This window comes from Phlebotomus papatasi, chromosome 1, assembly GCF_024763615.1.
Source record: "Phlebotomus papatasi isolate M1 chromosome 1, Ppap_2.1, whole genome shotgun sequence".
In the NCBI taxonomy this organism is placed as follows: Eukaryota; Metazoa; Arthropoda; class Insecta; order Diptera; family Psychodidae; genus Phlebotomus; species Phlebotomus papatasi.
In genome coordinates this window covers 52,917,897-52,943,014 of record NC_077222.1, presented here as the reverse complement: position 1 = coordinate 52,943,014, position 25,118 = coordinate 52,917,897, and the positions used below count along the sequence as shown (strand labels likewise).

At 35.8% G+C, this 25,118-nt stretch overlaps 2 protein-coding genes across 2 annotated transcripts in view; both read left to right on the top strand.

Moving 5' to 3' along the window:
- LOC129800976 (uncharacterized) overlaps positions 1 to 25,118 on the top strand; it is a 32,562-nt gene that overhangs the window by 7,052 nt on the left and 392 nt on the right. Inside the window, exons 5-11 of the mRNA XM_055845756.1 lie at positions 352 to 1,070; positions 1,135 to 2,037; positions 2,103 to 2,263; positions 2,462 to 2,768; positions 2,832 to 3,565; positions 24,314 to 24,860; positions 24,918 to 25,097. Of these exons, the coding sequence (XP_055701731.1) occupies positions 352 to 1,070; positions 1,135 to 2,037; positions 2,103 to 2,263; positions 2,462 to 2,768; positions 2,832 to 3,565; positions 24,314 to 24,860; positions 24,918 to 25,097 (3,551 nt within the window). The remainder of the gene's footprint in view (positions 1 to 351; positions 1,071 to 1,134; positions 2,038 to 2,102; positions 2,264 to 2,461; positions 2,769 to 2,831; positions 3,566 to 24,313; positions 24,861 to 24,917; positions 25,098 to 25,118) is intronic.
- On the top strand, positions 65 to 2,335 carry LOC129806281 (sphingomyelin phosphodiesterase-like). Its single transcript, XM_055854756.1, has 4 exons — positions 65 to 276; positions 352 to 1,070; positions 1,135 to 2,037; positions 2,103 to 2,335. Exons 1-4 carry the CDS (start codon positions 180 to 182, stop codon positions 2,265 to 2,267), a joined length of 1,884 nt encoding a protein of 627 aa, XP_055710731.1. The 5' UTR covers positions 65 to 179; the 3' UTR covers positions 2,268 to 2,335.

The window sequence follows — 25,118 nt, the reverse complement described above, 5'->3', positions numbered from 1 at the left end:
TTAATTACCATTATCAAGTTTCACGATTGAACGGTATCGCCACTTTACCAGAAGATCATATATAATGATAAGCACCTATTTAAAAGACGGTGAGGCCGCACGTTGTTGGAGTAGTGTTTCGAAGATCATCGAAGAAAGTGCTTGAGTGGAATATTGTGACCTGTGGAACTCTGTGCATCATGAAGTGGTTCCTACTATTATGCCTTTTAATGGCATATTTTGCCGATTCTCATCAGTATCTTCCAAAAATGACAAAATCACAAGAACAGTTTCAGAGTATGGATCATAATATACAATAAAATGTGCATAGTGAAAAAAATTGGAATTTTTTGAAATATTATTTTTTTTTAGAGGATTTGGCTGATCTTTTGATGCGTGAAGTCGAGAATCATCGTAAGACTGGAATTGAAACCCCTATCTTGAAGACCCTTGTGAAAGTGTTCGAAGTTCCCAATGAACTGGTGAAGTTTGAGGGACCAGAAGTGCCCATTCCTCGTGATGAGACCATGTGCATCCTCTGCAATGCTGTCTTTGGAGAATTTGTAAATCGTCGCCGAGTTCAGGGACAGTCTCGTGATGAGATTGCTGCTTTTGCCAAGGAATTCTGTAATGCTCTCGGAATCTTCCCATCCCGTGTGTGCGATGGCGTTATTGAAATAAATGCAGACATCATTGTTCACATTATGGATAACAGGCTAGATTTCGATGAAAGCCATTTCTGTGCCTTCGTTTTCCAGAGCATGAATTGCGAAGCCGATATGTCAGGATTTGAGTGGTCAATTAATGTAAACCCCAACCAACCTCCTCTGACCGGAGATAAGGATACATCTGTGCCCAGAGGACCCAATGATCTCAAGATTGTTCAGATTTCTGATCCCCATTACGATCCCAACTATGAGGCTGGAACCAGTGCAGTCTGCGGTGAACCAGTTTGTTGCAGATCTGATCAACCTCTGGCTCCAGATGCTCCTCCAGAAAACGCAGCCGGCTATTGGGGTGATTACCGAGACTGTGACAGTCCTTTCAGAGCAGTTCAAGATGCCTTCCGACATATCAGATCCCAACATGATGTAAATTCTGTTAGAATTCTATATTTCTAGAAACCTTATCTATATTATGATTATCTTTCCATAGAATATCGATTACGTGTACTTCACTGGAGATATCGTTGATCATGGTGTCTGGGGAACGTCTTTCGACTGGAATAGAATTAGCATTGGTAGAGTGCATACAGCACTCCGTGAAAACTTTGGTGGAATTCCTACTTATCCAGCTATTGGAAATCATGAGGCTCATCCAACTAATGTCTTCGCACCCAGTCACATGGATGTCCCTGCTTTGTCTACTCAATGGCTCTATGATTTCCTTGCCAATGAGTGGTCCTATTGGCTTCCTGCTTCAGCCCTGGAAACAGTTCGTCGAGGAGGATACTACACCGTTCTCGTACGACCAGGACTTCGTGTCATTGCGCTGAACAACAACGATTGTTACACTTTCAATTTCTGGCTCATGTACGATCCTCTGTATCCACAAGGTCAGATGCAGTGGTTCCACGATACTCTCCTGGCTGCCGAAGCAGCTAATGAGAAAGTTCATATTATTGGTCATATTCCATCAGGCGGTGGAAGTTGCCACCGTGTATATTCACGCGAATATGCCAGAATTGTTGAACGATTCTGGAATACAATCAGTGGGCAATTTATGGGACACACCCACGCTGATCAATTCACTGTCTTCTATGCTCAGTCCAATCCTTCCCAAGCAGTCAATGTGCAATGGAATGCTGGCAGTACTACGGCATTTAGTGATGTCAATCCCAACTACAAGCTTTACATGGCTGATCCTCAGACCTTCCAAATCAATGGACAGGAGACATGGATCTACAATTTAACCCAGGCCAATCTTACCCCCCAACTCTATCCTAATTGGTTCATGGAGTATGATTTTGCCCAGGAATATGGTATTCAGAATTTGAGTCCATCTGCTTTGAATGCTTTGGCTGAGTCTTTCGCCAGGAACCCTCAGCAACTTCGCAGGGTGAGTTAGACAAAGATCAAGGTCCGCTAAATTGCGAAATTATAATCAATCAATCATTCTTACAGTACTGGGAGCTTACATCTTCCATGGCTGATACATCTTTGGCCAGAGGATGCGATAACAACTGCCTTGCCAATCAACTCTGCCAGGTTGCTCAGAATATCCATAACAATAGTCCTCGTTGCGTTGAACTTCAGAATATTTTCTGGCAGACCGTAGGTGGTCAGTAATATGGGAGATTCTGTTAAATGTAACATCTGTTCTGAGATCCATTAATAAAAACAAACGACAAAGTAAATAAGAGTATATCAATGAATAACGACTGCATTTACATAAAGTGAAATTTCCTCTGTATTGTTATCAAGAAGGGGGATTGAATGACTAAAATAAGAGGCTTTTGGAAGAAAAACAAGCTGTAAATCAGTCTCATTTTAGTAGTCGGTGAGTGCAAGTGTTTAATTATGGCTTTAAGTGGACTTAAATTGACTGTGGTATTTGCAATCCTCTTGCCATCGCTCATCAAAGCACGATTGATTGATAATTTAGTAACAATTGAACCCAATGATATTATTCACGTTAATGCTGGTGAATTCGAGAGGGATTTTCACCAAGAATTCACAAAATTTGAAACAGCCAATGAAACTTCAACTCGACTCTGTGATATGATAAAGCTTTTGAATAATGTTCTCTATAAGCAGTTGATTGTAGATGATATACCAAATGCAAAAAATGTAAGTTTGTGTACAAAATACTTTCTCAGTATATAAATTTCATAATCCATTTTGTCTTATCAGCCTCAGTTATGTCTCAAGTGTCGCGCTGTAACATATACATTTTTGTCCTACAATGCAACGGGACCCAGTGATGATTTACTGGAGAAATATGCCAATGATCTCTGCAGATTGCTTGAACTTGAAGGCACCGAAGAGGTGTGCAGAGACACAATTGCCACATTCAAGCCAATGATGGCCTACATCATTAAAAATACAGAGAATATCCTTCCGGATAGAATATGCGGAATTACTTATCAGTCTTTCGATTGTGGTTCAATAGAGGATTTGTATGAGGAATTTCCCGTTACGTTCCTACAGCCAACTCCATCTAAGAATGTTTCAAGTAAAACAACTCCTACCCATAATCGGAATGATAAGAATCTCACAATACTCCACCTGACTGACTTTCACTACGATCCTTACTACGCTGTCGGATCGAGTGGGAACTGTAAGGAGGGGATTTGCTGTCGTGGAAACCCCGTGGACACCGATGGGGCGGGCTTCTGGGGGGATTACAGAGGTTGTGATTCTCCATGGCATACCCTGGAGAATGTTGTTGAAGAAATCAAACGGAGGTACTCGAAAATTGATATGATCTACTTTACTGGCGATATCATTGATCACTTCAAGTGGGCTACATCAATTGAGGGCAATAAGAGATCAATCGCTAATCTAACTCAATTGTTCAAAAGTGCCTTCCCTGGAATTCCACTGTATCCGGTTTTGGGTAATCATGAAGCACACCCATCAAACACGTAAGTTGCATACATATAATAGAGGTGAACTCATATCTCATGGTTACATTAAGGGCAGAATCACATTGACAGTAAAATACTCACCGTATTTCGTTAATTTACGCATTTTCATTGCAATTCTTACGCAAATTCTCGATTACCGTATTACCTTATCTCATACTCGGTGGCACTAGGTGAAAATAATATAAGAAAATTTAAGAAAAAAAAATGAAAATGCTATAAACGGTGAGTAAAAAACTGTATGAATAATTTCTCATGCAGTTTTTTTGCTCATCGTTTATTGAATTTTCGTTTTATTTCTTAAATTTTTTTATATTATTTTCACCTAGTGCCAACGAGTATGAGATAAGGTAATACGGTAAGGGAAATTTTCGTAAGCATTGCAATGAAAATGCGTAAATTCACGAAATACGGTGTGGTTACGGCGAGCATTTTACTGTCAATGTGATTCTGCCCTAAAAGTGTAAATTAATTTGCCACTGCACAGTGGGGCCGCTCCATACAAAAAGTGGCCAAAACCCCAGCTCTGTGGTGAAAAGGTCATATATAGCTAATTTGGGGTCCCTGATTCCAATTCTGATACCAAAAATTGAAAAATCATAGGGGAAAGGCGGGTAAACTTACATAGAACCAGTAAACACCAACAAAATATATTTTGTAAGGCATACGGTTAGAGATAGAGATTTGGGACCTTCCGGGCACCCCCCCATAAGTCTACTCTGGGATTATTAATATGCTCCTCATTTAACCCCCACCCCTCCCCCACCCACCAAAATTATGTTTTTTATGATATCTCGAAAACGTGCAGTGCGATTGTCTTCATTTTTGGATATGTTTTAGAGATTAAACAGGCGGACATCTTCTCCATATACGAACTTCCCGTTGAATCATTCCTGATAACGGATTTTCAAGGTCAAAAGTTATAAAGAATCTAGAAAGCGCATTTATCAAGCGAATGGAGTCATGTTTGGGGTCGTTGGAAAGGTCTCGAAATTTCCGACAAAACTGAACCGGTTCCAATCGGTTTTAAACCGGTAATGAACCGGTTCATAACCGATAACTAATTTTTATACGAAATTCAATTACATTACTCCAAAAACTATTTTGTGGGATCTTTTGAGTGATTTATGAACCAGTTCAAATCGATTGTAATCCAGTAAAAATTGAAAACACTTTGAAGATATAAATAAAAACTCTAAGAAATACATATTTTATTTTATATGCTCGAATACTTTATTACGATGATTTTAGCCATAAGTTGAAGTCTTATGGCGTCTACACACTAGAAGCAATTTTCGTCAAAAAGTGCATTTTTTAATTTTGACGTTAAAAAGGTGTTTATAAACAATTTATATGTGAATAAGGAATCCGGAGTAAAATATGTAAAATATGTGTGAAAGTCCCACGTTATAAGGTTTTATGTCATGGGGTTTGAAAATTACGCTATGTAAGTTCTTTGTATTTTTTGGGCATAAATAACTTCAAATTCAAATTCAAATTCAAAGCTGTAACGTATTGCCACCTCTTTTGTTCTGTTTCTTCTCCTCAAGAGTCTGCTTTTAGAATATCCATAGTACAATTAAACCATTTATCCATGTGTGGTAGTTTTCCACGTCACATGTGTGTGAAAGAGTGAATAAATACTAAAAACAAAGAAATTAATTTTTGATTTTCCTTTTCAATATATTTTTTGATTTAGGTTCTTATTAAATCTTGCACGTTTTCTGGGAGTACATTTTCTGTCTTTTTCTTCTCCATTTGGTGATAGCGATAGTGGGAGATTACAGGATCTGACCCAACAATTAAACCATTAATCAGATCCTGGTTTGCGGCCGTCCTACAATATAAAATGGTATTTTATTATGCAATAAATATAATTTTAAAAAGATGAGAATCACAGAAACATAAAAATTTTTAAAGTTAGTAGGGGGAGGCTTTGAACTTTCGCATACAAAAATGATGTTCAAGTTCAGTGATTTTTTCTGACTACCATGCAAACTGTATGGATTCTCCAACTATGCCAAAAAAATGTCTTACTTATAAGGTTTATAATCCCACCAAACAAAATTCCAGGAAATCCTTAGATTTTCCTCCAGAGGAAAATGAAAATTTAATGGCGATTTATCCGATAGATGAATCAAGTTTCTATTATCGCACACGATTCACGCCATCATTGAACACCCCATTTTCACCGTAAATTTTGCACCGGACACTAAAAGTTGCACATCATTGTTTAAAGGGAACTCTAATCTACTTGATTAAACCATTTTTATATAGAATAAAACATTTTAATATCACTTTTTTGGAACTTTTCTGAGAGATGTTTTATTGACATTAAAAACCATTTTTTTGATTGGTTCTACGAGAATTTCACTCCGGAAACGGTTAAATCTGATGAATACTTTCTTAAAAAGTCCAAATATCACCAAATTTACACGAATCAATAAGTTTTTAAAGCTAAAAATTGACTAAAACTCTGCAAGCGAGAAGACCACACAAGATTCCACCATTCCTCCACGGAGCCGGATATGCACAAAAACGTTTGAATGCGCACCATTGAAGATTTCTCTGTTCCTGCAGCTGCAGGAATCGGGATTTAGCTCAGATATTGAGCTTCAGCAGGTGAACAAGCTAAAATTTTCACAAAACAGCTTCTCACGGACAATTTCTTTTCTTTGTCATGCAAAACAACACAATAGTGAGGTTATGTCAAAGATTGTCAAAAAACCAGTTGTAAACTGTATGAGCTTATTGCAGATGTGATTCTTTCATTGCACATTCAGTTTGTGCAAGCTTGAAAAATATTTTTATATCAAAGAAATGCAAAATTGCTTAATAATTACTCAACTGCAGCCTATTTGAGTCAAATTACTTCTTGTTTATCAACTTTACGATTTTTAAGTTTTCCTTTTTAGTGGTGGATCAAATCGGTAGATTACAATAGATGTGAATATGAGGGATCGTATCTAAAATGAAGTTTCCTGGAAAATATCTGAAAGAAGCAGTCTTCTATATGCGATCGATGAATCTGAGTCAAGTTTGTGAATTTTGTTCCACCCACAAAAAGTGCCTGTTCAGCCTAAAAGATTTTTACATAAATCTGATTCCTAATAACCCTTCTACCCTTTGTGATAGTAGTTTTTCAGAAAAGTGATATTAATTCTGCACAATCGTATGAAATATTGCACAGCAAAATTACAGTTTTGGACCTGTTTTTATTTTTTGTTTCCTGAAACTAGGAAAAAAGGATTAGACTCTCAATTTTTTCAGGAAAGATGGGATTTAAGGTTAGCTATTACAATATATAGCCATATGTGAGATTCATAAAGGAATATGGGAGAAATATGAAGTGTCTGAAGGTAGCGTATGTGCGAACGATCAAAGCCTCCCCCTACTGCTTGACACAACTTTTCGATTTTTTGAAACTTAATCAATAAAAAGAAACTTGAATTTGATTTATTTATGATAAATCATTTTCAATGATACAAAAAATGGGTGTCAGGTAGTGATAAAAGCAAGTTTAAATTTTGTCGATCCGTGAAAATTTAAATGGCTCATGCTTCATTTTCTTTGTGAACGAATAATTTTTTTTCTGCGGCCCTCATTCTTCTATTTTTTTTTCTAAGTTCATTTTTTCGTTTTAAAACTTTAATAAAATATTCAGAAATTTCTAAAATTCACATTTTAATTTTTTTCAATTTCCTAAATTATAATTTACAAAGTAGAATGACATATCTTTCAGTAAAAAATTAACTTATTTTAGTCAGATTACTTTAAATCTTTATTTTTTTTTGAATTTAGAAATGAGATTTTCTGCACAAAAAAATTTTCCCTCTTTTTCTCTGACTTGTCACACAAAACTGGGAATAGCAACAAAACGAAGAGTCAAAATGAGTTCAAACCTTCAGAAGATGTTAGGAAGACTATTACCGAGAATGTTATTGCACTTTTAAATAAATAAAAACTTTATTGTCGTTGTAAATGTAATTTTTGTGATGCTACCCTGCAGTGACTCTTAATCATTAAAGGGTTAAATATACTATTAATTGTTTAATTATTGGCGAAACGTTCTAAGATTGAAGGCTCTATGTATGCTTCATAATTTTTCGGCTACATAATGATCCTTCCTATTAATTTATCTTTTATAGTTGGATGCTAGTCTCTAAAAAATGTCTTTTTCTCACTACTATCAAAAGTAAATCGTAAAAAGTGAAAAGTGTGAGATTTGACTTTATAAATGAATCAGGATCGAAAATGAAATCATTGAGGATAACTACAACTGGAGAATACTACGTTGAATCTTAAATAGTATAAACTAAGGATCTCTTTGTTTAATGGAATATTACAAAAAAAAAATCAATTTTGAGTAACCATGTACTTTTTATAGACCATGCGTTTTTCTTAACTATATTAGGTGAGATTCTTAACAATCTCACCTACTATAATCCTAACAAAATTTCATGTCCTCCGATCGCGCTCAAACTTGGCCAAAATGTGTTTCGCCACTTCCTGATCACGAATATATGGGGGGCTAAGTTACGTTCCCGGCCGGCCGTTCGGCCGGGAACGTATCATATCTCCGGTTCTATGTGACCGATTTTGATGAATGAGGGCTTAAACGAAAGATCTCTCTAAATGCTACAACTTTCTAGAATATTTGAACTTCGTGGGACCAACACCAGGGGCGCCACAGTCGAAAAACCAATTTCAATATCACATAACCTTAATTATCTCGACTGTCGCTGAACCGATTTTGATGATTACTTCGACATAATTGTAGAGGACATTTGTCTCTACATTTCGTCTATACATCATTTTCCGCTCAGACTACGCTATCACTCCGATTTTGCCGTTTAAGTGTGAAAAAATTGATTTTTCCCAGAATAACGCTTTGAAATCACTCAGATGCCAATTTGACTGCCTCTACTCCACCAAGACACTTAAAATAGGGTTTTAAATGGAAAGTCCCACAAAATACAACAATTCTTTGATATAGTTGAAGTTCAACAAATGACTACTTGGGGCACTCTGGATGAAAAAACGAGTTAAGAAACAAAAAACCTCGCTTATCTTGGCTTCTGAGTAATCGATGAGTTCAAGTTCTACGGCAAAATTATAGAGAACATTCTGGTCTACATTTCACCCATATAACACTTTTCTGTCAGTTCATCCAAATCCTTGATATTTTGGTTTAAATACAAAATTTGTATAATTTCACGAATTTGATTCAAGATAACTGAATGGCGTCTCCCTACTTCCGTAAGCCGGTTAGGTTATCTGTCCCTTTTCTTTTAGATAGGGTCATTAAAGACCTGAAATCGATTTCCCTTTAGGTTTAGGCTTCAAAATGGTGACAAGTTGAAATATAGGAGAGATAGTGACAAAATTTATCAAATTTAAAATTAAAAAACAACTCGATACTTTCCAAAATAGGAGAGACGCAGGCTTTAAATTTTTACCAATAACCTTCTTAATCTTACGATTTATAAGTTATTCAAGTAAGGAATATAGGAAAAAATTGAAATCTTCAGTCTTATTATTGGAATGTATTCCATATAGAAAAACTCAATATTGATATACTTAACTAAAGCCTATTTCTTGTTGGAAAAAATGTCCTTCGACAAAGTTTTAGAGGAGTAAATGTCCTATTAGAATATGTCAGTTTGGTTTTTTTTTCATTTGTGAGAGCAGTATATTACAAATTATCCAATATCTGACAAAATTTTTTCAAGAAGTTTTGAAAAATTTCTACAAAATTTACTTTTTAGAAAATGGCTTAAAAACCAAATTTTTTCAAAATATAGAAAAATAGTTTTCAGAAAAATATTCAGAAATATTTGGAATAATCTTATAAGAATATGCTTATTATAATCGATTAAGTTTTCTGTGTGCTCATGCATTTTGACAAATTTTACCTTAGACTCCCCTAAACTGCTCTGTCTTTAAATTTAGGCAATACAATTTCAAGACGATTGGACATTTCTTTTCTCTGTCTAATATTCTTTTTCGAAAATTTATTTGGTGCATATCAGTTTAATATCGATTTAAATTTGTCTATATATTATTATAACAACAGCCTAAAATTGAAAATCTATCAATTAGAAAGTATTTTTTAAGAAATATTAGCCTTAAATATAAATGAAGCCAGAATAGTTAAGGGTTGAAAAAAATCGGATAACAAAAACTGCTTTCTCGTCGAGTTCAAGCAATTAAAATTGTAGCATTTTGAGTCAGGTCAGGAAACTACAAAATAATTTTATAAAGTACTATATGCAATAATTTTTTTTACCTTTGTCGACGACATTACTGTCAATCTCCTCTGAAGAACAGAACTTTATAGTTGATTGCAACCAAACGGCGTTGTTCCTCTTAAAAATTTCCGGGTGCCTGTGAGCGGCAGCCCACCTCCTCTCAAATTGCTTCCACAAACGTCCCACTAGCTTCTTATTATCATCCTTTAATTCTCCATTTAACATGGTGCTCACAAATTTTTCAATTTCATACTTCTTGTTCTTGAATGGGATGCTCGCGACAGCCTCAAAAATATCCTCAATCTTCAATTCAAAGTCTATTTTTTCACAGTGAAAGGAAATTTGTTAAGAGAAGGCTATAAAAGGATAAACATTACCTTTACCTTTTGTCTCCATATTCATTGAAAACACTTCAAAGAATCACATAAAACAAACCACTTTATCAACTGTTGAAGAATACACCTCAAGAAACAAAAAAATGACTTAAGAGCATTAAATAATTTTCTAAAAACTCGCGAGGTATATTAATATACCTATAATATTAGGTTAATTAATATATAATTATTAAGTAGTGTTAATCTCCAATAGTATCAATAGTAATTTTATTTACCGTCGTTGCGGGTGACTTTGCACGTTTTTTCGCTGTTTTTCAACTTTACCCTCAAAAATTGGACAGTTAAAGTGAAGGGAGGGGGGTTAATGGGTAAAATTATTTGTATTCAGTTGTTAATGAATGGATTTTGTGCCACTAACATTAATTTTATAAAATTTTACTATGTTTAAAAAAATCAAGAAAAAAGGCTTGTACTGGGGATAAGGTGCGGGTGACTTTGCACTTTTTAATAAATACTAAAAAATCAACAATTTCTGATAATAAACGACAATGAAGATCTTCAGTTCTAAGGGTAAGATGCACGAGATCTACAAGATGACGTGGTCGCCATCTTGATTTGACGTTTCTGTCCGCCATTTTGAATAACTGTCAAACCCAAAAACTAGTCCGATTGGGTTGAAATTTTAGTATGTTATAGCTGACGTCAAGACCTTTTCAAAACGTATCTATGTTCCATTCTACATTAAGTATTTACCTAGATACAGAGACTTAAAGTTTTAAATTTTGTAATACTCATATTTTGGCGGGCTTTATTTTTTAATATTCAATATTTGAAACCTAAACGAAATGCCTCAGTAACTATTAAAAATGGTTGAGACTTTTATTTTATATATTTATTTACTCTAACATAAATGAAAAAAAATAAACGAAAAGCGCATTTAATTAATTTTTTATTTTTCATCTTTGCGAAAACAGTTTTTAAGATTCTCAAATAATGCACTGTTATAAACAAAAACATTACTTTTCTTATTGTTTGTTTGTTAGATCTCATCGCCTAACGATAGTGCTGTCTTTTTTGTGATGGTTTTGATAAAAGAATCTCCCTGTAGTTCTGTATTCATGAAAATGTCAAAATTTTGAACTTGAGGCCCCTGTATCCAGACAAACGCTTGACCTATGTCGTATTTTATATATGTTCTGAAAAGGCCTTGACATTAGCTAGAACATACTAAAATTTCAGCTCAATCGGATGAGATTTTTGTTTTGACAGTTATTCAAAATGGCGGACAGAAACGTCAAATCAAGATGGCGACCATACCATCTTGTAGATCTCGGTCACTTTATATTAAATTCCCACAAAATTGGATGATTTTTAACCAAATACTTCTATAATAAAGCTTTAGAAAGACCATTATATGCAATTTTATAACATAAATCATGCGTTCTTAGGAAGACTATAGTGAAAAAAAGGAATTTAATAGAAATAATCCACAAAATCGAAGTGGATTGTTCTAGCCAGATAAATTTAGATTGGATTTGGCCAATTTACTACTCTGAAATCGATTTCGGAATTGCATCTTCAGATAACTTTTTCACGGAGCCGTTTTTTGACAAAATACCTATATTAACATTTCATTGACTATTACTGAAACTACAAGAATCCTTTTAGGGATCATTGTACCTTACTTGGTACATAACATATCCCTATATACTTTGACATGGTAGACCGGATCGGCGAAGACCATCAATAAGTGCTAGAATTTATGAAAGTCTTACGGACAGCAGAGTGCAAAGTCACCCCCCCGAGTGCAAAGTCACCCGCAACGACGGTACACTATAAACTTCTGTGGTGTCTCCAATAACTCCAATAATGTAATCATTTCTTTATTGTTGAACTAACATTGTATGGTTTTACAGTATTTTCGAAGACAAATGGTCTTTTTTATACCAATAACCAACGTTATATTTTTAACATAAAAAATTGTGTATGTAAAGATATAGCAATATTATGATAAAATTCGGATATTAACAATTTAATTGTTTTAGTAAAAAATAATTTTATTTCTTCAATCAATTGGAATTCTTTTTTCTATTCTTATACCATTAATAAATTAATAAATTCAATTGAAATACTAAAAATGTCTCGAAACAACTCGAAAAAGGTTATTACGGAAAAAAGTTGAGAAATAAAGAGTATCTCTTAAATTTAGCTTCCAATAAAATTTAGTTTCTTGAAGTTTCTTTCATTTTTTAAAGTGTTAATTGAGGCATTTTTATATTATTTTTTCTCATATTTTTCTGTGAAGAATTCTATAAAATTGTAAAATCATTTCATGTTGTGAACAGGAAAAAAAATTTCATTTTGAGATTTATAGTTCCACAAATATCTTTTCCTTATAAAAAAGTTCAGCTAGAATTGTAGTCTATTAAGTGTATTGAGATATATTAATAAGTTTTTAGTGATTTTTCGGAGGTTAAGGGATTTTTCCTAAGTTTTTCTAATTCGAAAGTGAATCGTATTATGACATACCTACACGAAAAAAAGGAAAAATTGTAACAGAAGAAGAATACCAACGCATAGGCTCATAGATTTCTTGAAAAAACAAAGAAACTTTAGCTATATTACTTGGAAATTCATAAAGAACTCTTTAGTAATAATTAAATTAAATTAAATTGAGTAATAATTAAATATGATATTCTGCTCATCAGATTTAATTTTATATTTCTTATTTGTAGAACTCCATAAAATTTTGAACTAAAATAAAATGAAAATTCAAATAAAATAAATATAAAAAATGTGTAACATGCACTTTTATAATTTCGGTTATAGTTTAAATATGACTTTTGGGAACAGTGTGTGGCTGCGGCGATTTCCCCTCCGGATCTATGAATTCCATGTTTGTGTCTATTTGTGTATGTGTTTGTGACTAATCTCAACGATTCGGACGGTATAAAATTGCATATTGATAACAGGAGGAGTCAGTCTTGGGTTGGAGATACCAGAGAGGAGTGCGGTTTTTCAAGTGTCTTTCTTCCCTAGGAAGTAGACTAAGTGGGGAAGACGGTGTGTGAAGTGAGTGACGGGAGACCATCTCCAATGGAGAAATGGAGCCTTTCCAGCTTCATTGTGGCTTACATCTTCGGGGAGCCTATTACCAGGAACCTGGGGGCGCTACTGAGAAAATAAAGAGGTTTCCTACGGAGGACAGCCGACTACGAGAAGTATCTGCAGGGAGAAGCATCAGAGGTTTATCCACCGGCTCTGCATGTGTTATCTGGCAGATTATTTCCACTAGAAGAGGTCACGAAAGGTCACCGTGTCATTGGGAATCCTGATGCATTTACTACCGTCGGAACCAGGTCAGAAACAGAGAGTGAGTCTCCACCGGAAAGCCCAGACTCTAGAAACTCCCAGACTGTCAATTCCCGGAAGGGGATTAAAACGGATGAGGAGGACTTCACCCAGGAAACCTTAAGTAGAAATTGTATCATGTGATCTTATGGGCCTATCCCAATCAATTCTTGTCTGTTTAGTGTGAGAATATATACGTTTATATGGGCCATAATTAAGAAGAATATTTTCCTGGGTCTAAATTCGTGTCGGATCTTATTATTTTCTTTTCGGAATGTTCTCTGGTGGTTGTTGTGGAAGTGAGGGGAATGATGGGAATTTGGGGGCTGAAATTTCCAATGAATATATATAAAGAATCTTGGTATAGATCGGGCGGAGGGAAAGGTAAGGATGAAGTGCTTGGATGTGAAAGAAATCTGGCAGGTAATATGCGACAATTCAGCTGAAGATCGGTAATTTTAGGAAAATTTCCCATCGATATTTAATTGATTCATTACATTTGGCGCCCAACTCGCGGCTTTTCAACCCTGTATGCGGAAATTAGGCTCATGCACTTGTAAAATTTTGTCCTTTTAGTTTAATTGCCCACGAGAGGGTTCTTTTTTTTCTTTTTCACAATTTTCTTTTTTTTGTGAGGTGGGAAGTGGGTTTATATCACAATTATCACCTCGAAATCCCTAATTTAACTGTAAGTTTCTCATTTATATTGGGATCACTCTTTGGGACGAATGAGTGGATTTATGGTTGATCTTGAATATCAGGCATTTCTTCTCCCCAATGAGGTCCGGCAGAGGTAGTTAATTCACTTTTTAAATTAATGTTTTAATTCTTTTCAACCCTGATTTATTTAATTTTTTCTATCAATTGTGTATCGAGAGTTCCTTTGGGACGAATGAGAGGAGTAATATCTGATCTCATATTAGGTATTTCCTTTCCCCACAGACAACTTTCTTAAGTGATTTACCTCTTTTAATGCTTTAAATTTAATTTTCAATTTTCCATCGGGAATCTTCTCTGGGATGAACGAGGGGGGTTAATGTCCAACTTTTATATGGGCATTCCTGCTCCCCAGAGATTTCCTTGAGCAATTTATTAAAAATTTTCCAATAGTCTAAACTAAACCGTCTAAACCCAACATGGTCTGAGATCGGACCCAGTTTTCCGGATTTCCGTTTAGTGTTTGTGAGTGAATCGATATTTCTGGCCCTTTAAATTGATATTTGTGTGTTTTGCTTACTATGGATTGTTTATTCGCCTTAATTTGGGAATTGGGGTGGTATTTGAGAACTACTTGGCGCAGTATTTTAGATGATTTGGTGCATTCTTCGCTATCCTGGCGCAAGTGTTCTAAGAAAGAGAATAAGTGAATAATCTCAAATTTACTATGGCAATCCTACGTACGATTATTTTGTCCGTTTTGTGATGTTTTGTGAATATGTATCCGGGGGATGATGAGTATTTTTGAAGATCGTTTGATTTTGGGGACGAAATGTTAAAGTTATCCATCGAATTTGCACATGGAGCATGTGCCGTGGAATTGGCTCGGTCGTTCCAGGGTCCCGTTAGGATAATCCGATTACACAGAAGATTATTATCTATTATATTTGCCTCGGCATTATCCAAAAGTTATGGACGTATTTCTATACCAGTTTATCAAACTACAGCTAATCTAATTTATTTCCAATTGAAATTGAATTTTTGATCTGCATTTTTGTGAAATTATCGCTACGGATCATACTATACCCTGAATAGACCTTTGTCACATTTATCAGTACCCTACATTGTTCTCAATTTTTCTCAATTTTAAGTATCCGCATGATTTCTATTATCTTCTGGATCTCTTTTAAACCTTTGTCAGCCTATTCGATATGGCGATTGCTCGGATTCCTGGTTTCATGGGTTCGATCCAGTAACATTGGATAATTTGGGATTAAATAAATTTCGACTATTTCTTCTCCTCTAAAAACCCGAGAGCACTCTGCAAAATCGAGGGAATAATTTTCTAACGATAACCAGAGAGATATTTATAGCCATCCCAGCGACTCCTCCACTTATTCTTTGGGATATCGCTTATGCGTCAAATACTCTATGGCTTAATGCCAGAACAGGCATTGAGTCCAAACAGGGAGAGCCTCTGTCTTGTGCCATGGGTACGAGAGGGGGTGCCTTGGGGCCTTTCGCGGGAGGGGTCTCGATGCTTAAGGTGCGGGGGGAAATGAGATGAGGCCGTAAAGAGGACGCGTGCCTCTAACAATGGGTACTCAACAGAAAAGTCCTTCGGGAAGTAAGGGGACTGGGGATTGTTGGATGTGGAATGGTCGAGCATATCGGTTATGAGATCAGCGGTTTTCCTTCAAATAATTGGTTTATTTGATTTTAATTATTTTGGTAATTTTCTTTAATTTTGAAATTCGATCTTGAAACAGCGCCCTTCTTTGTATTTCTAATTCGGTTTAAGGAAAGCCCATGAATTTATTTCGGAATATCTCAAATGCGCCCATGAGTCGGTTATTCGGTATAATATTCCGGATCCGGTCACAAAATTTCTGCTTTGGACCGGGCCTCTGTTATTACATGCCGGGAAGGCATTTACCACCTAGAAGATGTTCTGACGGAAAGTGCGGATCGTTGCCACAGGAAGGACATTAAATCGGATTAACTTTTCCCCTTTACATTCGGTCGGTGATTCTTAAATTCAATTCCTAATTTTGGATTTTTCGGTTTCTCTGTCCGCACCTCGGAATACTCCATTTGGAAGTTTTGGCGTTTGCCTTTCGAGGTGCCCCTCAAGGTTTCCCATTTCGGCATTATCAGTACACCCTGGACTGCTTCTTCTAGAAGTGTTGGCTAAAGCCATTCAAGGAAATTTTCGGAGATATCTCACGATATCATGTTTTTCGGATAATCACTTTTGTTGGTTGTGCACGACCACTTGAGTGTTTTCGGTTCCCTTTTCGGATATTCGGTCGGTTCCGGTCATGATAGCCTTACAGTTTCAAACTTTCCTCCAGAGCCTGTATCTATTCCTTCGGGGAAGTGTTCTGGGGGTGGATTGTGACTCGGGTTTCAGTGTTCGGTCATCCTATATGAAAGGATATTTTCTCGGATGTTGATGGAACTTTTGTGTTTCCATTAAACTCTTCAAATCTTATCTCTAGGGTTTACGGTCTAAGTCTCAAAATCCAGAAGTTTTTGAATGTGATTTGTGGGTCGATGGAGTTTAGGTTCCTTGTCGTTGACTTTGGCATTTTTAGATGTGTATATGCCGGTCGGATATTATAATTTGCCAATTTCTTAAATTGCGAAGAGTTTTCCGTACCTTCCGGGTGGCGAACGCTGGATTGGTTCTGAGAACTGCATACAGTACCCCGGGAAATCGGTGTCCATTCCGGTGTACGAGGGGGTCAATGTAGTTCCACTATAAAGCCATATTTTGGTTAGTCCACTTTCCACACTCCAGTTTGATGTTCGGGGAGGGGGATCCGACCGCTTAGGCATCTCGGCCATTGCCTTTTTCAAGGCAACCTTCATGGAGAGTAGCACCGTCCTTCACCAAACGTCCACTCGATAAACTGCGGAGAACACCTGAATCTGCCACAGGCATTGAACATGTCACCGCTTAGCCAAATGTCAAGCCTATAAGGACATCTGCAGAAGGCCTTATAGTCCACAATGCGGTTGAAAATAGAAGCAAAGCAGTTTCACTCAGTTACACATCATGGAGGTAGTTCTCAGGACATTTTGAGGATCGAAGCAATCCGCGTGTTAATGTAGCGGTTTTGATCCTGAAGGAGAAATCGACACAACTCCCTTATCGATGTTACGGTCTCAATATCGGCGCTGAATTGAAATGGTCTCCAGCATCGAAAAATCAGTCACAGTAACCAGTCATAGATCAAAAGCAGACTAACAGCTGACACAAATTTATCGGATTCCGGAAGCTATCGGAGCTGACAATGCAGTCTGAGCCTGAGCAAGCCAAAAGCTCAAAATGGTATCAATGTGAACCGGACAGCTGGCTGAGAATGGAGACAGGCCGAAAACAAGTTCGGTAAAGTCGGGAGAGAAGGTGCCGTGGTTGGGTTCAGAAGAGCGAGGGGGTACCGTCCCTTGAATTGATCCTGGAACTGGAGAGTGGATTGGCAGTCCCAGTAGCGTTTCCCCTGTTTGCCTCTCGGTTTGACCTCCTCTGCATCACGGTTTGCATCCTTTGTCGGGGGACTTATGGGAGTTGAGTAGGGATTCAGTGGGGTCCGAGGGGAAGTTTTGGATACTCCTAATTTTCATTTTCAATCCATTTATGACAAGGTTCTTATTACTCTTACTGTCTCATTTTTCTCTGCTTTCACCTGGACTATAGAATGTCTCAGGAGGGAGATGTGGGGGGAAAATCTAGATCAGCTATGGAAAGCCATGGGAATTATTTAATAATTCTTCACTGTGGGATTTTGAGCATCCGATGGACTTTGGCTTGGACGTATACATACACGTTGCTCGGAACGTTGTTGTGTGGGTCCGGTGGGTGTCCCATTGTTCTTTCTTCATCTTGCCACTTCGAAGATTCTCTTAGTGAGACTTAGAATTTTTCTATCGAGTGGTATCGGGAGGAATATACTTTGGGAATTTTTGGTTTACTAAAAATCTCTTTACATCCTTCATGGTTCTTATTATTTAATCTTATACGATTTTACTACCAATCCGGTACATATTCTTTCCCAACATTTGTTGAGTCTGATCTGGTTGTCCTCTGGTTAACGATCCTAGTGCTAAGATGAACATCGACAGGCCGTCTTAGGTCATATCTATTATAACAGTCAATTCATATATATTAGAGCTAGCCGTATAATCTTCTTACTTTCCTCAGATATCAGATATCTCACGGATGATTAGTTTAGTTTTCTTTTTTTATCGCAACTTTAAGATTTTTTTTCTTTTTCTCTTTTTTCTTTTTTTCTTTAAGAAAGAGGAGATGTAACATGCACTTTTATAATTTCGGTTATAGTTTAAATATGACTTTTGGGAACAGTGTGTGGCTGCGGCGATTTCCCCTCCGGATCTATGAATTCCATGTTTGTGTCTATTTGTGTATGTGTTTGTGACTAATCTCAACGATTCGGACGGTATAAAATTGCATATTGATAACAGGAGGAGTCAGTCTTGGGTTGGAGATACCAGAGAGGAGTGCGGTTTTTCAAGTGTCTTTCTTCCCTAGGAAGTAGACTAAGTGGGGAAGACGGTGTGTGAAGTGAGTGACGGGAGACCATCTCCAATGGAGAAATGGAGCCTTTCCAGCTTCATTGTGGCTTACATCTTCGGGGAGCCTATTACCAGGAACCTGGGGGCGCTACTGAGAAAATAAAGAGGTTTCCTACGGAGGACAGCCGACTACGAGAAGTATCTGCAGGGAGAAGCATCAGAGGTTTATCCACCGGCTCTGCATGTGTTATCTGGCAGATTATTTCCACTAGAAGAGGTCACGAAAGGTCACCGTGTCATTGGGAATCCTGATGCATTTACTACCGTCGGAACCAGGTCAGAAACAGAGAGTGAGTCTCCACCGGAAAGCCCAGACTCTAGAAACTCCCAGACTGTCAATTCCCGGAAGGGGATTAAAACGGATGAGGAGGACTTCACCCAGGAAACCTTAAGTAGAAATTGTATCATGTGATCTTATGGGCCTATCCCAATCAATTCTTGTCTGTTTAGTGTGAGAATATATACGTTTATATGGGCCATAATTAAGAAGAATATTTTCCTGGGTCTAAATTCGTGTCGGATCTTATTATTTTCTTTTCGGAATGTTCTCTGGTGGTTGTTGTGGAAGTGAGGGGAATGATGGGAATTTGGGGGCTGAAATTTCCAATGAATATATATAAAGAATCTTGGTATAGATCGGGCGGAGGGAAAGGTAAGGATGAAGTGCTTGGATGTGAAAGAAATCTGGCAGGTAATATGCGACAATTCAGCTGAAGATCGGTAATTTTAGGAAAATTTCCCATCGATATTTAATTGATTCATTACAAATGTTCGATTTTCATTAATCCTTAATAGTATTTACATTTACAGGTTAATTAAATGAATTATTCTAGTATTGTAGCTTTATTACAAACATCAAATAAAATATATTAATTCTCTCGTGAATTTCCCATTTTAATAGATTTTTTTTGGACTCAAATAGTTTCAACGAATTCATTCGTGTCCATAGCTGGGCATAATTCGTTGACACTACTGGACTCGCATTATATATATATATATATATATATATATATATATATATATATATATATATATATATATATATGTATATATGTATATATGTATATATGTATATATATATATGTATATATATATATATGTATATATAAATTAGATGTGTTTTTACAAAAGAAGGCAAATCTGTAAAATGCATAAAAAAATAAGACTACTGATTTACGTGAAAAAAGTGTTCTTTAGGTGTGCATGGTCTCAGAAAATTGCTTGGGAAGGTCCTTATCGCAAAAAATCGCAAAATGAGCTTAGTATCTCCTTAAAGTAGATTAAATTTAGAGACAAACTATGCTATTCAGAATACCGGCATTCTGCGGCTTCATAAGTAGAACCTTTGATGAATTACGAGAATTACGTTTTTTTTTGGCTAATGTTAAGACTAAATTAAAGAATGTCCTAGAGGAGGACTACGAGGATAATTTAAATTATGACTATTGCATTTGGGAGTCTTTCTTCTATATAAAAAGACATGATAAATGGCATAAGTCCTATAGGAAGATACAATTATCTGTATCATTTTCCGTGTATGCATACATCTCCAGGGAGCCAAAAATGACGAAAAAATTCATGAAAGTGGTGACTTTAAGAATCTCTATAGGCCACAATTTCCAACCGATCTTAGTGAAAATTTGGGAAAATGATCTTCAATTAGTGCCAAATCAAATAAAAATACTTTTGGACCGATTAAAAATATCGAAAAAAATAGGTTTTGGCCGTCACGGCCCCACTGTGCACTGATCAAATTTAGATATGCTCCTGATTAAATCGAAATTTGAATTTTATATTGAAAACTTTGAATTTTTACTGAACAAATTCGATTTATTATTGTCAAAATTTCGCTAATTTGTTTTTTTTTTACTAAGCTATCTAAACCTATTTTTAAATGACCAAATTTCAATTCTTCTAAAAATTTAATTTAAAGTACTGTCCATTCTGCTGCAGTTTAATTTCCAAATATACGTTATATTTGCAAAAATTTAACAAATATTTGACTAATTTCAATTTGTATGCTTCTCATCTCACTAAGGTTAGCCTTTATCCTTCTCTAACGTCTTTTAGATCAAGGAATGAAATCAAAATTTCCATCCTTTTGTTCCTCGTATGTATTACATATTTCTGTCCCTCTTCTTCGAATTCATATCTATACATTGAATTTGAACTAGAGAACAAATAAGGGATTCAAAAAGAAATGGAATAGAAATTTTGATTTTATACATTTTTTCGATCAAAAATTTGTGCCTAACCTTTTATCCTTTTTATCAGTTTTCAAAAATTCAATTTTTGCATAATATATTGAAATTAGACCGAATTAGACTGTAGCAGAATCGTTAGTTCTTTAAATGGAAAAATTCAGATTTGGTCATTCAAATTAGGTTTCAAAATAAGGTTAGTAATGGCGCTGGTACACCTTTTCAATTGAGTGAAATTCAATCGATTGAAATTTTACCTCTTACTCTTTCAAACTGAAATCGGATATAACTGTCTCTTTCTGTCAAATTAAAATTAAAATTGAAGTTGAAAATGAAATTGAAATGTCAATTTTCATTTGACAGAAAGAGACAAACATATCTTATTTCAGTTTGAGAGAGTAAGAGGTAAAATGTCAATCGATTGAATTTCACCCAATTGTGTGTGTCAGCGTCATAAAAAATCAAATTAACGAAATATTTACAATAAAAATCAAATTTATTCAGTTAAAAAATTCAAAATATTCAATATAAAAATCAAATTTAGATTTAGTCAGTACCAGCAGCGTATCCAATTTGACAAATAACAAACTTAGAACTTTAAAAACACTGAAATCATCATCAGTGAGTTTTTTTATTCACCGAAAATGTATTGTGCTGCTGATCGTTTGCTTATTTTGTTGTTTTACTGGCCAAACAAATTTAATTTGTACTGATCGAAATTACTGTTTTGGTTACTCTTCTTATTTTTGTTTTATTTATTTTTTTATTGACCAAATCCTTTTTTATTTATACCACATGATTTACTCATCTGGGATATGGGATGGACAAAAATAAATCTAAGTTCCGCTGAAATCGAAAATTGAATTTGGAAATTTCTATATCGAATATCTGGAAATCAATTTTGGAATATTACATATTCCATATTACAACGCAAGGGGATGACATTAGCTCTGAAAAATGCAACCACTTTTAGTGTAAGTTTTTTCCTGTTTTCGTACATATTTCACGAGATATCTCCAAAACTACGTAGGTTGTCAATTTGGGGTTTTCGGTTGCCTATTCAATATTAAGTTGGCTTTTAATTTGTATTTTTATTTATTGCTAATTCATTCCACAATGACAGAAAGCAGGTAATAAACTCCAAAGTTTTTTCGGCACGTTAGAAACATATGGGATACATGTGAATCGTCATGCCCCTGTTACAAAGTATCAAATGCTGAGTTTAAATCCATTAAAATTTTCTCAACTTAACCGTTTTATATCATTCTCATGTAAGAATTGTGAGTTCAGTTCGGGATTAGGACAAAGTAGGGTAAGTTGCATAAATTGGAACAATTTCCAGAGGCTCGAACTTTGATACAAGATTAAAGACATTATAAATACATTTTTCCCTGATGACATACATAAATTTGCTCCTTGATTCTTCTAGAATATTACCGTTTCATGGAAATTCTTGAAAAACAGTTTGAAAAGTTCTTAAATACAAGAAAAATACGTGAGTGCAAAACAATATAATTTGGACAGGGTGGGACAAGTTGGACGTGGGAATTTGGACAATGCGTAGGGGAAGGTTGTGCAAGTTTCAAGATTTTTTACTGAATGCCATATACACTGAATCAATTGTACCACTAGGGTAAAGTGTATAATTAAAAAGTAAAAAACATTAAGGCTTAGATATATATTATTTATTAAATCTTTTTCTTGGATATTTTAATTTTCTTGCTTTGCTCCTTTTCTTTTCTTATTTTGAGCCTTTCTTCCTGTTTCTGAAGTCTAATTCTTTTTTTTCTTGCATAGCCTCTTCTTTTAGTTTTCTTTAATCATACGAATTGTCACAAAGAACTTCAAACATGAATTTAAAAACTTCATAGAATAATAATAGATACCTGTCCACCTTTGGGCGAAAGCATTACACCCGTTTCGTCAAGATTAAAGACGCGATCAGGAGGAAGTTCCAGAAGATCTTTGGATTTTAAATATTCATGAGTTTTCTCAAACCACTCAGTGGTAATACCAGCTCTTTGGGTTGTGTATGCTTCTGGTGTACGAAGTCTCAATTCTGGGTATCTGTTCAAAAAGCTCTTGAACCAAGAGTATCCTGGCCTTCCATCGGTGAACTCGTTGACAATCTTGAACTTCTTACAAATAATTTGCAGTGTTGAGAACTTGATCTTTTGTTATAGGATGCCACTTGTCACTGTATCCTAAAATCCATTCAACGAGCTCATCTTCTATATCTTTTGGCAGCGTAGGAGGCCTTCCCCCAGAGCATTCTTCCGGACATTTCCCGGTCAGCTTATTAAAAAGTGTTGTTCTTGGCACCCCAAATAATACTGACACCTGACTTAGTGACTTTCCTTGACGAAAAGCTTCCAGTGCTTTGTTCACTTGGTCTTGAGTATAGGATTTGTACTTTATCAATTTATTTGCCTTTTTACCCATCTGAAATAAAAAGAAAACCCCTGCAATACAATCGTATCTCCGGATGTCCAACTTGTCACTTTTGCTCACTCTTCAAATAAGCACTTTTTCTTCATACAGTTAGTAATTATATCAAATAAAACCATTACGTACCGTTAACTATCGAGATTAAACACTTTATTCCACTAAAATTTGCCAGAAATATTGAGAAATGTCAACAGAACCGAAAAACCAAAGTCACTCTTCTTGTGTTTTTATTAGGAAAAAATGGCCGATCGATGTATTTTTTCGACGGTGAAAAGTTACACTGTCAATTGAGGTGAGAATTTTATACGTTAAATCTTATTCATATGAATGGATTTTCACTTTATTTGCAGCACAAGGAACCAAATAATTAAACTATAACATAGAAAAATATACTAATTAAAATTTAGTACTGTATTTATCAAGAAAAAATTGCCTGTCCAACTTGTCCCAGCGAAATTTTCCAACTTTTGCCATTGTCCAACTTGTACCAATTTACCCTACTCATGCTTTGAATGTTCCTAAGCTTCGAAATACCTAGATTTTTCCCATATTTCTGAATAAAGGTGACTCCGGCGATGTTTTAAGAACTGGATACTTTCCCCTAATTTTTGAATTATGGTTGCGTTTAGTCATATTTATTGAGAAACATAGGAAAACTTTAGTCATTACGAAGCTTGGGATCGTACGAAGCCTGGGCACATTCCCCTATAAGGAAATGTTTTACCGTCATTAGTTCACTAAACTTCCCTTTAAGTATTGAATATTTTACTATTGATTCATTTAGTGATAAAAATTCAAGATAATCTGCCATTTCTGCTACCATAGTAGTACTTACCGTAAGCTATGCCATATCTCTCTACTCCTTGAAGAGATTATCTTATCACTTTCTAATTATAATTCTTTTAGGTTTTCCCCAGCCCATGTTGAGGGTGAAAATGTGTCCAGTCAATGGCTCTATGAACACATTGGAGACATTTGGAGTAGCTGGCTGCCAGAGACTGCCCTCGCGACACTCAGAGAAGCCGGCTACTACACGGTAAAGCTCTACAATGGTCTTCGAATTGTAGCCATCAACAACAATTTCTGCTATCACACAAATTACTGGCTCTTGCACAATTCCACATATTTCGCACGGCAATTGGAGTGGGTTCAGGAAGTTTTGCATTTGTCGATGACCGCCAAAGAGAAGGTGCACATAATATCGCACATTCCTTCCAATGAGAGAGATTGCTTTGGACCTTGGGCGAGAGAGTACAGGAAGTTGGTAGAGAAATTCTCACCCATTATAAGTGGTATTTTCAATGGACACACCCACGAGGATGAGTTTAATGTCTTTTACTCGAAGAATGATCCCTCGAAGGCACTCAATGTGGCCTGGAATGGTGGGAGTGCAACCACATTTGCATACTTTAATTCCAATTTCAGGCTCTACTATGCGGATTTAGACAATTTCGTACGTTATCCAGAGATAAAATATTCATCCCAAGTAACACACAATTGACAATTTCAGGAAGTTTTGGATTACGATACATGGTGGTACAACTTAACAGAGGCAAATTTGACACCAAACAAGAAACCAATCTGGCATTCTTATAGCTTCGCCCAGGAATATGGATTGGAGAGCCTAAGTCCGGCAAATCTGGACAAACTTGTGATGGAATTTGCCACAAATAGGGATAAATTGTTCTCAGTAATTTACCTTCATAATTCA